Source organism: Medicago sativa, chromosome 7 (genome assembly GCF_051527215.1).
Source record: "Medicago sativa cultivar Bolivia chromosome 7, Bolivia_mono, whole genome shotgun sequence".
Classification (NCBI taxonomy): Eukaryota; Viridiplantae; Streptophyta; class Magnoliopsida; order Fabales; family Fabaceae; genus Medicago; species Medicago sativa.
The window spans coordinates 93,886,228-93,898,664 of NC_140755.1; the positions used below are offsets into that span (position 1 = coordinate 93,886,228).

The window sequence follows — 12,437 nt, forward strand, 5'->3', positions numbered from 1 at the left end:
AATTATTTTTTTGTATTATTTATTTTGTTGCAGGGATGGATTTTGGAGCATTTGCCAGGTCCTTACCCAAGGAAGCGTAACCCGGATTAGGACCCGCGGACACCATGTGCTGGGAGATGGCTCACTAGCAAAGACAATAAGAGTGTGCACCATTACCGCTCACGCCTGGATCGCTTGGAGGTGGATAACGTCAGGTTTTCTACCTATGGTGATCGCAGAGACGTGCACCCATTTAATATCTTGTGCACTTACTCGGGATGACTCATGTGCGGGAAGGAGAGGGTGTACCGTCATTTGCCTGAGCGGGTGAAGAGGCAGTTCTCCTTTGTCCAGGACGTTCCCAGACATCCTTCAGCTGTCCCTCTGGTGCCTACACAGATGCTGACTACTGTGTTGATGGATGCTGCGACATGCTTAGTACCTGGTTAGGTAGATGGGTGTGAGACACCATGGCAGCATGTTCCTGGCTACATGGCTTGGTATGCCAGAGTCTCTCACCCTCACATTCTCCCACCTGATGAGGGATCCCCTCCCAGGCCGGCGAACGTGGAGCAGCTGATTGAGGAGGAGCATGCCAGGGAGATGCCTGACATACTGACGATCGTCCGGGATGTGGCGCACATAGCCCGAGATATTGTGGCCAGGCAAGCCGAGATGACCAAAGAGGAGATTGTCCAGGAGGTCATGCGGATAGCTAGTGCTACTGAGCCTGCACTTACTTATCAGATTTCCAGGCGACGCAGGGGGCAGCAGAGGCAGGGTAGGCAGGGCTGATTAGTATTAGGATTTTTTTATGTATTTTTTGACTATGATGATCATGATGTGTTATTATGACATGTTCCATACATTTTCCTATTTCCATGACATATACGTACGTTCGTTTTATATTATTTCTTGCGTTTTAATTTTACCATGTTCCTGTTAAATATTGGATGAATATGTTTAGGTATCAATTGGTTACTATATGAAAATTTTAGAAGAATTTTCAAGTGGTTATTTGATGAAAATCTTAGATGAAAATGAATATGAAAATGAAAATTGGTTAAGAAACCTTCAGGAAAATGGAAATGAGCTTCTGGAAAATGGGCAAGCACGTAACGGCAGTTAACAACCGCTACCTTCAGCTTCTGTGGTTGTTAACAACCGCTGGTACTCAGCGGTAGTTAACTACTGGCGTTTTTCCCAGCGATTGTTAACTGCCGTTGGGGGTAATTTGGTCATTTACTTGTGTCAAAAGGAAGTATTTTATGTTAGAAAAGCAATTTTCTTTTATTTTCAGACTCAAGAATTTTGGATTGGTAATATATGGCCCATGGGAACGAGGCCGGTTTATGATGAAAGAAAAATAGAAGTTTTATTTTGACTTTGTGTATAAACTATGAATCTAAACTAGACCATCCACCCGTGCTGCCGCACGGGTCATATTGACGGCAAATAGAACATTCAAATAAATAAAAAATAACGTGCTTTAAGTGCTAATACAATGTTATTAATAAGAATACAATTAAAAAGGAGTTCATGTTGGTACGTTGCGGAAAATTTCTTTGTAAACAACATTCGAAGTGCTATCCAGGTAGAAAGAGAATTACAGTACTAAACAAAAGACTCTCAAACTATGTATTTTTTTTGTTAAGGTGAATCAATAGGTACCAATAAATAGTTATTATTTGAAAACAAAAACACATCAACCCATGCTTAGTATCAACCAATGAAAGAAAATTAAAAGAAATTCTTGAATTTTTCATGAGCTACTTCAGGTCATCTCTTAACTTTGTATACAATGCATTTAAAATGACATGAGAAAATATGCAATCGTCGTAGCCATTCTTCATGTTCAAAATTAGTTGGGGCATTTGAAACCCACTGAAAGTATGAGCTGGAAATTCTTGTGTGCCATGAGCAACTACATATCACCAAAAAAAAAAAATTAAAAATTTGCATTACACCATAGGTAACCATACAGAATATTCAGCTTGAAGAGGAAACATAACAAAATATTCACCATAGGGACAAACATTAAGATGCAAGTGTTACCATGGTTTAATAATTTATAGTTCTTTCTAAACAATAGTGGGAAACACAAAGTTGCAGCAGAGAAAGGAAACGTAATAGAATTGATAGTTTATAACTTACAGTGATTCAATCAGCAGAATCATATGAACTTTCGAGATCTCAGAATTAGTCGGGTTATCCTCAATAAATAGCCAGGCTGGTCAAGTAATGAACATGAATTAGCACTACTCCCACCAATTGGATAATAAAAATGGAAGGCATTTTTATGAAAGTAGGAAATAAGGAAAATAATAAACCTACGAACATTTTGAAATTTGATATACTTTAAAAGTACCAGTTTCCCTATAAGAGAACAAATCAAATAATTTTGATGTCAGATATTTAAAATACGATGGAAAAAATATCAACAGGTGACTTTGAGCTATTCTATCTTTCAATACCCCATCTTCCTTCCAACTTTATGTTATCTACAAATTTCAGAGAACGGACATAGGAGAACAATATTGCATGTATGACATTCAACCAAAAATTGTTGAATCACAATAAAAGGAAACCATGGTTATAACAAAAAGCAGCAATCATCACCTTTGAATATCCTTCCCGTCCATGAATCCAGATAGGTAATCATCCCATGTGACGATTTTTGCTGCACAAATGACAGTCATTCAATCAAGCTTCTGCCAAAAACATATATTCTTTCATGTAATTCAGAAGGAAAACAAAAGAAAACTTCAAAAGTATACAATAAAAATCATCAAATGTCGCAAATATGATATAAAAAAAAAGAAGCAAGGAGACCAATAACACTCAAGACCAGTAACACTTATCACATGGGAATTTTTTAGGAATGAATAACCTTTTGAGACTTTCAGCACAAATTTCGGTGGCAGAACTTTATCCTTCGATTCTTTTTCAATTGGGTTCTCCAGTTTCATAACTTATATTACATTCTTGTTTCTTCGGCCACTAATTTTTCATCCAACTTAGAAGCAATGAGATAAAAAAGAAACAGAAAATCAAATCACTCAATGAGAAAAAAATTCTTAACACTATATTATTGGAAAAGCGAAGAAACAATCATTAGAGAAAGAGGATTACTTAGCTGAAGCATGCAACACAAAGAAAGCTTATTAATGGTTAAAATATTCAAATGCTTAAGCAGTTGAAAGATAAAATCACTAAGATTTGAACTTTCTTTACCTTGAAACCAACTTTAACCAGCAACGATTTATTAGTTAAAGGAAATTGATAACTTCAGCAGCAAACTTCACTCCTGTAACTCGTGCATCATTCATTTTGCTGGACATATTTGATTCTTGAATGGAGTTCTCAAAGGGATAAGTGCCCTCCTAGTCAATGTCACAAATAACAGGAAAATAAAACCAAGTTACAGGCATGTTCAATGATGTTCTGTATTTTTTATTTTGTGTCTGTTTGTGTGTGTCTTGAAGCTATTATAGGTTTACAAAACAGCAAAAGCCTTTTCAAAATAAGTTAGATTAGCTATATTATATAGATAAAATTACATCATTTTTTGGCAGAAAGATAAATGACAATGATGCACTATTAATAATTACAAATGATAAAACACAAATCAAATCTTAAATATTTCTTAATTATGATATGCCAATGTTCGGTAGTTTTTGTTTTTAAATAAATGAAAAAAAATACAAAAATCAACCACAAATGACACCTAAGAGTAGCCTAAGTTACCTTTATATGATTCAACATTTGGACATCCATAGAAAGCTGAATATTTTGAGACATGGAGTCAAGTCAAGAGGAACTTCACCAAACATGGCAGGTTGAAGTTTCAACTAAAAGCATAATTGTGTCTCAATCAACCCATGTCATGGAGAAGTTCAGCAATCATAAAAACTTTCATTGTAGCTGAAAATTGCACATGGCTCTTGCTTTCTGTCAAGACAATGGACTTAACTTTATGAATCAACAGAGGTCAGCAACATCTATTCATTCCACAACATATCTGACACAACACAAGCATAATGAATATCAAGCAAGAATGTCTATAGTAAACACGATCACCAATGCATGAGCAAAATGAAAAATAGCAGAAAAATTCTACAAAAAAGAGTGGAATCTTTCTTGATATTTTTCAACTAAAAACTTTATTCAGCAAACTGTCAAAAGATTATGTAAAGTAGTACACTGTCAAATAAACAAAAGTAAAAGGCACCAAGTAACATATTGATCCAAATGACACCATGCACGTAATTCTTCAAATCCACCCCAATTAACAGTAAACAAAAATGAAAGGAAGTTGTTGAAAGTAGTGGTGTTTTCAATATAAGTTTCAATTCAATGTATCTAAAACTTTCCATCCAAGGACTATCACTAATGCATGGATCCTGATTGCCACTATCGTAGCAATGGTGTTTGGATGGAATGTAACTTTATTATATAAAATGAATTCAAAGCAAAATAGATTTATATTTAAATATTGGGAAATGTTAACTTGTGCCCTTAAGACACAAGTTTAGAAGCCAAATGTAGAAATACTGTATTGGAATGCGTGCATTAAATTTAATTTTTAATGTTTTAAAGAGTTGAATGCACAAAATTTAAGGGAATATTTCTTTTTTGGGATTTCTTAACATGTGCCCTAAGGACACAAGTTAACACTACCCTTAAATATTATACTATTAAAAAATTTACACAAAACTTAATGCAACTTTTTTTCAAGCAAAAACTATATTTCTTACTTATAATATAATTGAAATTTAGAAACAAAATCAGTTTTACAACTTTTCATTAATGAATGAATTTCAATAAGAGAGATCAGCAAAAATAATATAGAAGTATCAAACTCTTACATTGTTCTATGAGCCGCTTTCTATTCATGAACAAACACTAAGAAATTGATAAACAATAGAAAAGCTATCAGGATGTTGCTCTCACTATGATTACAAATTAGCTACATGGAGTGAAAAGACACATTATACACAAATCAAATTTTAAAAAACCTTCTATTATACAAACAAACCCAAACAAACATTATTGATTATTGAAATGGGTGGTCTGCATAAATTTATTTTAGCATATCCTAATGAAGAGATGTGAGAATAATTGTCATTGATATGAGAATAATATGTGCAATAGAGATTAGGTAAGAGTACTCCATGGTCTCACCTTTTATAATTTGTTCTGCAACACCCTTGATGAATATAATAGTACCAACAATGTCTAACACAATTGTAAGCAGAAACCTAAGAGAGAGAGAGAGAGAGAGAGAGAGAGAGAGAGAGAGAGAGAGAGAGAGAGAGAGGGGGGGGGGGGGGGAGAGAGATAGAGAGAGAGAGAGAGATAAGGCAGAGGAATTAACAGAGAATATATACAAAATTGGAAGGAAGGAAAATTAGGAGAATCTAGTTGAAGCCACACGCCTCTTGCCCTTCCGGCCAACTGCAACATTAACGAAACAAACAAAATGAAATAATCAATGAAAATAAACATAAAAATCACATTGTAATGGAGAGAGAGCATAACTTTGTGAGCAACATTTTTACGATTCTCGTAAATCTTGTCAGCAAGGTTATGGAGCACAATCGTTGATCGGCATCGAGCGTCTGTCATGTCCACCATGGAAACAACATTGCAATCGAACATCACAAACAAATGAAGGGAAAACCAAAATTAACATCAATAGGGTGAGATTCTGGGTTTTTCCTACAACTTTCTGCATATTTGGGTTCAACCTTTTTGAATTTTTGGCAGTTTTGAGCTTCTAGTTTGGGGATTGAGAACCTGTTGAGTTTATTGCTGGTTCAGCTGGTTTTTTTTCCCTGTGAGGTTGGAGTAGCTTTTATGCGTTTTGGGTTGGTTATTGTGTTGGTCCTGAACGCAGTTGTAGCAGCGTCTGTTTTGTGTTTCGTGTAGCAGCGGCTGAAATGGTTTAAGGAAAAGTGGAGCAAAACTAATGAAACGGGGCTTTGGAAGAATTTTTTTTTGAAAGAGGGGCATTGGAAGAATGGAAAGGATGGGACATGCGGGTAAGGCAGAAAGATGTATGGAATTTATAGGTTTGAACTTAGTGCATACCATTGGTAACTGAAACATTGGAAAAAATGAAACATTCATTGCTGGGGGTATATGAAAAGGCATAATCTGCAATTAATGGTTCAGCTCTATACAATGTAGTGAATGGATTTGAAATTTGAATTTTGAATTTGACATTAAATGAGTTAGCAAACACATTTTTCCCGCTCAAATGCTAGGATTAGGGTTTGCAAGTTTTGTTTACATTGTAGCTTAGGATTAGATATGTAAAACTAACGTTTAGATGGAATGCATGTCTTCATGTTTTTTTTATTGCGCTTATGAATGTAAATTATGCTCATCTTCACATTTTTCAAATCGTAACAAATCATGCTTATCTTTTTCAATTACATGAATAATATATCAAATTTACTTCTTTAAAAAATATATCAAATTTAATATATTATAAAAAAAAATATATCTAATTTAATATAAATTCTTACCTATTTTGCTAGTACTGTTCTCCTATATTACATTTATTTGGTCACTGTTTATTGGTAGGTAGTGGTCAATTAACACTTGCACTTTATTTTTAATTGGAAAATCAACGTTATTAATTGTAACATATTTTTTCAAAGACTCAACCGTAAGTAATATACCACATATATAATCAGTCATTGAGAAATGTTAGGATGACTTTGTTTCAAACATTCTTTAAAATTCACTCTTTTATTGGGTGAAATCCATGTGTTTCAGCACTTTATGTTGGATCCATTTTTAAGATGTGCTATCCACATAATTTTTAAGAGAGTGAGTATTAGAGAGTGCTAAAAAGATAGTATTATCGAAAGATGTGGGAAGATGATGCACAGGGTGATAGTAAATTACAAGCGATTATTCAAGACCTAATCTAGGACTCAACTTCATATGCAGGATTTTTCTTTTAAAATAGGAAGTTATTGTACGGAGGAAAGATTTGATTGTTCTGCCTTTGAGTTCTTACAAAATTCCGATCTTGTTTAAGGAGTCTCACATTTTGACAACATGAGACTATTCTTGATTTTTTAAAACAGCATCCCTATAAAAGATGGCAAAGTATAGTTTGGACCATCAAATACATTGGTCCAACTTACACCACCTCAATATAAACCATTGATATATTATAAATTTATTTTAACGAATCAGATCTTATAATGAAAAATATGTTATAAGGTGTTATTTAAGTGGTGTAAGTTGGGGCATTCTATTTAGTGTGTAAACTAAATGGCACCATAAAAGATTATCAAGTGGGTAATGAGTAGCAGCTAATTGCCTAGCACATGTTATTTGTTACGTTATATAATTTTGTTGCTTTACAATTGTTACAGTTGGTCTATAACTTCTGTTATTGGTAATAGCTATATAATTTTGTAGCTCTTATGCACTCTCACATCGTGGGAGCAAAATGTATGCGTTTCATTTTTGCAAGTTCGTAATATATATTTTTCATCTCAGCAAGTTGACAAGTCTCTGGCAGATGTTAAGCCAGAGGAAGATATGCAATTCACGGGACTGGGTCTGAGAATCATGCATATATATGCCACCAATTGGTTTTGGTTTATACAAGAGCCAATGGTTTATGAAAGGGTGGAGGATGGTGTAGAAAGTAGTACTAGTAGTATATGGTTCTGCCATGAACATAATATATTCATTTGATTATAACAGTAGTTTGGTGTAAGGGTCAATTTAGGATAATGAATGTTGCAGAGTATAAAATTTGGGTTCCGTGTTGCTGATGGTGGCAATTTCTGCGAGTTCATTAGTGTGGCAGATTATGTGCATTAGAGGAGTGGCTCCTGAGAGGTTATTGTGGAAGGATTGATAAGCCTCTGAACAAGCACAAACCGAAAGCATAAGCCAAATCTGTTTTGTTGAGAATCTGCAAGTCTGGTTGAACCAAATTCCTTCATATTTTTGGTTAACAACCGCAGAATATATCTTTGCTCATTTTGCAGCAGGATATATATAAAAAATGGATTTTATTTAAAGTTGAAAATCGTAAGAAAGAGGTCTAAGAAAAATGATTAACAAAACCACCAAATAACCTGTCCCAAATATGTTGCTAAAGTACTAATTAATATAGCTAAACTTTCTGTCAATAAAACATAGGATGGAAACATGAAAGTTAACTTAAGACACCGCAGAACCAGAATTTTAAAAAGTACAAGGTAATCCACATTCAACAAAACATTAGAGTACAGTGCCTCTACTCTCCAGGTGCAGAGACTCCTTGCTTCAGCCTCTCCTTTTTCATCTTCTTTTTTGAGACTGGCTTCTTTTTTCTAGGAGGGAGAGCCTTCTGTGCATAAACGTAAAGCGCATAATTTCCAATGAGAAATGTCAACAGCAACCCACCAATAACCAGGAGAACAATCAAGCCTGGGTTGAACCCTTGAGATCCAGCATTCTAAACATTTCCCCAAGAGCAACAAAAAAAAGCACTTAAATAAGGTCATATAACAGAGCAAAAAGCAATAAAAAAATATTTCCAAAGGAAAATTGACATGTAAATGTAATTAACCACCACTCACAATCATCCATGTATGCAAATAGTAATATGAATTGCAGAGCAAATAAAGAATGGCTACAATGTGCAAGTGCAATCTTCTTAATCAACCAGAGATTCTTTGAAACAAAGGAGAGAAGTGGTTTTTCCCATTATATTCAAAGTAGAATCTCTGATTTGCAGGATGATCGACAATTCACAAAACTTGTTTTCTTAATTTGAGAGTGTTTTTGTGGAGACATACAAAAGGGACTGTGAATCATAAATCAGGATTCTTTCACTATTTAATTTCTAGAGCATCTTCTGTGTATTCATATCTTTGATCCTTAACGCGTGTACAATACAATCTTGTGTACAATTTTTTCCTACACAGACTTATTTGAGAATAACAATAAGGGTTACAAATAACATCAATATGGAAAATGCATATGATAAAACCTGGAAAACCATTCAACACAAATTGATGGCATTGGTAAACTTAGCTCAAAAATGAATTTTATGAATCAAAAAATACAAACTTTCAGTATTAATATTCCATTCTGCAGTATCACCATCATCATCATCATGATCTAAAATCTAAATCATAGATTAGATCAACACTAAACAGCAATGCATTAAATAAAAGTTATATTTTTACAGAGACAGCAATGTAACAAAAAACCTTAAAAGTGTCTAATAAAGCAAAACAAATAGATAAGTATCATTAAATTGTTAAATCTAAATGTGAAATTAACCTTAACCTAAATGTGAATAAAAAAAAAATCCTAATTTAATTATGAATAGATCCACAAGTAAGGCGTATATAACTGAAAATTAAGCAAATTTGATGATGATTGAAAGTATGAACGAGCAAAGGGCATAGAATATGAGAAAGGGGCATGCAAGGGTTGATCCATGAATTTTTAAGATCTGAAAAAATAAATAATGAAGAATGTGGGAATTGATTTGAAGAAAATCGGATCTAAGAAGAGGAGAGAAGAATACCGGGGGGACTTTATCGGCCATGGTTGACGCGGAGAAGCTTCAAGCTATTGGTTGTTGTGACAAAGAGAAAAAATAAACGGAGACTTGAATCCGAGAGAGAAAGGTTTGAAACGAGATCAATATGCACCAACAATAACTTTTTTTTGACAAAATGCACCAACAATAACTTATTATTTATTTTATTTTTTTGCTAATTTTATTTATTTATAATTTATCTATTATTTTATATTTGTATGGGATAATTTTATTTTTACCTTAATTAAAGACTATCTCAATCGTCCACAAGTCCTAGCTCAACTGACAAAAATGCCGAAATTGTTAGGCCCGGACACCATGACCAGGGTTCGAACCCGAGTACCTCCACTTGTGTGTGAGTTTATAATGACTTTGCCATTTCATCTATCTACCAAAAAAAAAAACTATCTCAATCTATCCCCGTGAGCTCAGCTCAGCTGGTAGGGACAATGCATAATATATGTAAGGTTCGGGTTCAAACCCCGGCCATCATAAAAAAAGACTATCCACATCTTGAGTCAAAGGGTCTTTTGGTCATTTTAATTTTATAGAGGTGTTTAAATCATTTTTATGTAGTTTAGTGGCTACAAATCCTTAAAATAAATAAGTGTGGTTTTCGAAATTTAAACTATGACTTATGTATATATAATATAAATAGAATGTCTCTGTTAATCACGTATGAATAATGCATAAGGTTCTCATACTAGCAAGTGATGAATTGTGGGGTGTAATGTCTAGTGAAATTGCTTCTCAAGTTGTACGAAAATGTTTAAAAGGCCAAATTAGGAGAGTTTGTCATGGGAATGGGAATCAAAGCAGTCGTGCTGCTGAAGCTGCAACACTATTGTCTGAGATAGCATTAGCAAAGGGTAGCAGAGACAATACAAGTGTCATATTTGTTGACCTAAGAGGAACATTAAAATCTAGTTGATAATTGATGACTCTATTAGTTTTAAATCAAGGTGGTGCACCCTTTGTGCCAAGACATTATCTAGTACATAGTAATGGTAATTAATTAGTGTGAAAAATACAATCTCTAACACGCTCTTTTAAAACATGTTCTATTTATCGGTTAATGGAAATTTAAGTGAGTTTCATCTCATTCGAAGTAAATTTTATTATATTAAAAACAATGACAAACACACGAGTTGGTGGTTATCGAATATTATTGTGTATGTTTGAAAGCGTGACATTTTTTCATGTTTATCGAATATTATTGTGTACTAACTTGAAAGTTTGTACATAATTAATTATAGCCAATTTTGAAAAAGTGATATAGGGATCAATCTTTTGCAAAGTTAACAGTGTAGATCTTCATATCTATGACTGAAATAAACTTGTTGTGAGTTTTTTTTTTTTAATTACTATGCATCACACCTTGCAATTTTTTCACCTCTCTTGTTGCTACAGAAATGAAGTTAGAACTTCATTACCTATTAGCTAAGGTTAATTCAAAATCAAAATAGAAGTTTTGTAAGGGTTTAAAATCATTAGAGTCACCTTTAAATATACGTACATAAATATTTTCTCCATCCATTCACCTATATACATGCACAATCAAAGCTTTGAAAGTTTAAAACATACTCTCTTGTCAATAACTTATTTGATATTTTATGTCCAAGGTTAATAAGTTTTCCGTCCCTTAAAATTTAATGAATTTTGATTTTAATCTCTAAAAAAAATTGACATTTCATCCTCCCAAAAAATTTCTTTTCATTTTTGTTCCTAATGGCATAATTTTGACATGTCATTGACATTTCTAGAACATAATACGAGCATATAAGTGTTGGACATAATAAATAAACATAACTTAGAAACATTATGAACGTAAAATACTTATAACATTGATATGAATATGAATATGGATATGAACATAAACATAAACAAGAAGAAGAAATGAAACATGAAATTTTGGTGAGATGAAAACATATCACATTAGTTTTTAGGGACTAAAATTCAAGGTTGTTATAATTTGAGGAAAAAAAAAGAGCTTATTTAACCCTTATCTTTATGTATTAAAAGTGAATTAAATCACTAAAAATAATTGCTGCCTAACTCTCCCCACACTATTTAAGTAGAAAACTTATAAATAAAATACGAGTCTTGTTAACTTGTTTCCTAAAAGCACAAGTTAAAGAACATAAAAGTAGCAATTGTGCATTGAAAAAACAATAATTTGACTTTTAAAAAGTTGAATGCATGATTTTTAATATTAATATATCTCTATTAATTTCATTAATATCATTTTCTATAAAATATATTATAAAATATTGTTTCACCAACGCAGACTTGTTCATTTCTCCATACAATGTGCACTATGAGAAAGAAATTCTAGCAAAATGAGGTTAAACGCAAGGTTAAGATAGCCTTTAAAGTTAAGATAGCCTTTAAACCAAAAATAATCAAGGTTAAACGCAAGAAATTCTAGCAAAATGAGAAACATTTAATTAAAGAAGTGAAAGTTGGAGATCATTTCATATCACAAACTATATCGTTTAAATATTTTAGATCTACGATACAAAACAAGAAAGAAATAGAAATATATACAAATCATAGAATTCAAATTGAGAAAAACTCGTATTTTATGTGATATAAAAGCACCACTTAAATTAAAGAGAAAATCATATCGAACAATCGTAAGATCGGCGAATAAATAAGAAAGCACCGATTACTTAATGAACAAAGAACATTTTTTTCACTTAACATACAAAAGAAAATTTGAGACAATATGAAACCCTAATAACTAATTTGGTGTCCCGATGAACATAGTTCAGTTGACATTGACAGGGACATGCATTGTTATATGCAGGGGCCAGGTTCCAACTTCGGACATGCCACATATTCTCCTCGAAAAGGGAGAATTCTAGCCAGGCTACCTGACAAA

General features: G+C 33.1%; 2 protein-coding genes across 4 annotated transcripts; both read right to left on the bottom strand.

Annotated features, from left to right (window-relative positions):
• Positions 1 to 1,643: 1,643 nt before the first annotated feature.
• LOC146910484 (uncharacterized) lies at positions 1,644 to 6,135 on the bottom strand. Of its 3 annotated transcripts, XM_085727791.1 has the most exons (8): positions 5,164 to 6,079; positions 3,727 to 4,000; positions 3,214 to 3,362; positions 2,870 to 2,995; positions 2,599 to 2,659; positions 2,318 to 2,355; positions 2,134 to 2,209; positions 1,644 to 1,903 (listed from the first exon to the last, which is right to left on the bottom strand). In XM_085727791.1, exons 4-8 carry the CDS (start codon positions 2,946 to 2,948, stop codon positions 1,759 to 1,761), a joined length of 399 nt encoding a protein of 132 aa, XP_085583917.1. In that variant the 5' UTR covers positions 2,949 to 2,995; positions 3,214 to 3,362; positions 3,727 to 4,000; positions 5,164 to 6,079; the 3' UTR covers positions 1,644 to 1,758. The 3 variants fall into 3 exon arrangements, 1 of the variants encoding a protein (XP_085583917.1); XR_015019873.1 differs by lacking the exons at positions 2,318 to 2,355; positions 2,870 to 2,995 and having other exon boundaries at positions 3,727 to 3,930; positions 5,164 to 6,135; XR_015019872.1 differs by lacking the exons at positions 2,318 to 2,355; positions 2,870 to 2,995 and having other exon boundaries at positions 1,696 to 1,903; positions 5,164 to 6,090.
• A 1,970-nt stretch (positions 6,136 to 8,105) lies between these two features.
• LOC146910485 (DNA-binding protein S1FA-like) lies at positions 8,106 to 9,676 on the bottom strand. The gene is made up of 2 exons (XM_085727792.1): positions 9,539 to 9,676; positions 8,106 to 8,455 (listed from the first exon to the last, which is right to left on the bottom strand). The coding sequence occupies exons 1-2, from the start codon at positions 9,557 to 9,559 to the stop codon at positions 8,255 to 8,257; spliced, it is 222 nt and encodes a 73-aa protein (XP_085583918.1). The 5' UTR covers positions 9,560 to 9,676; the 3' UTR covers positions 8,106 to 8,254.
• Positions 9,677 to 12,437: the final 2,761 nt, after the last annotated feature.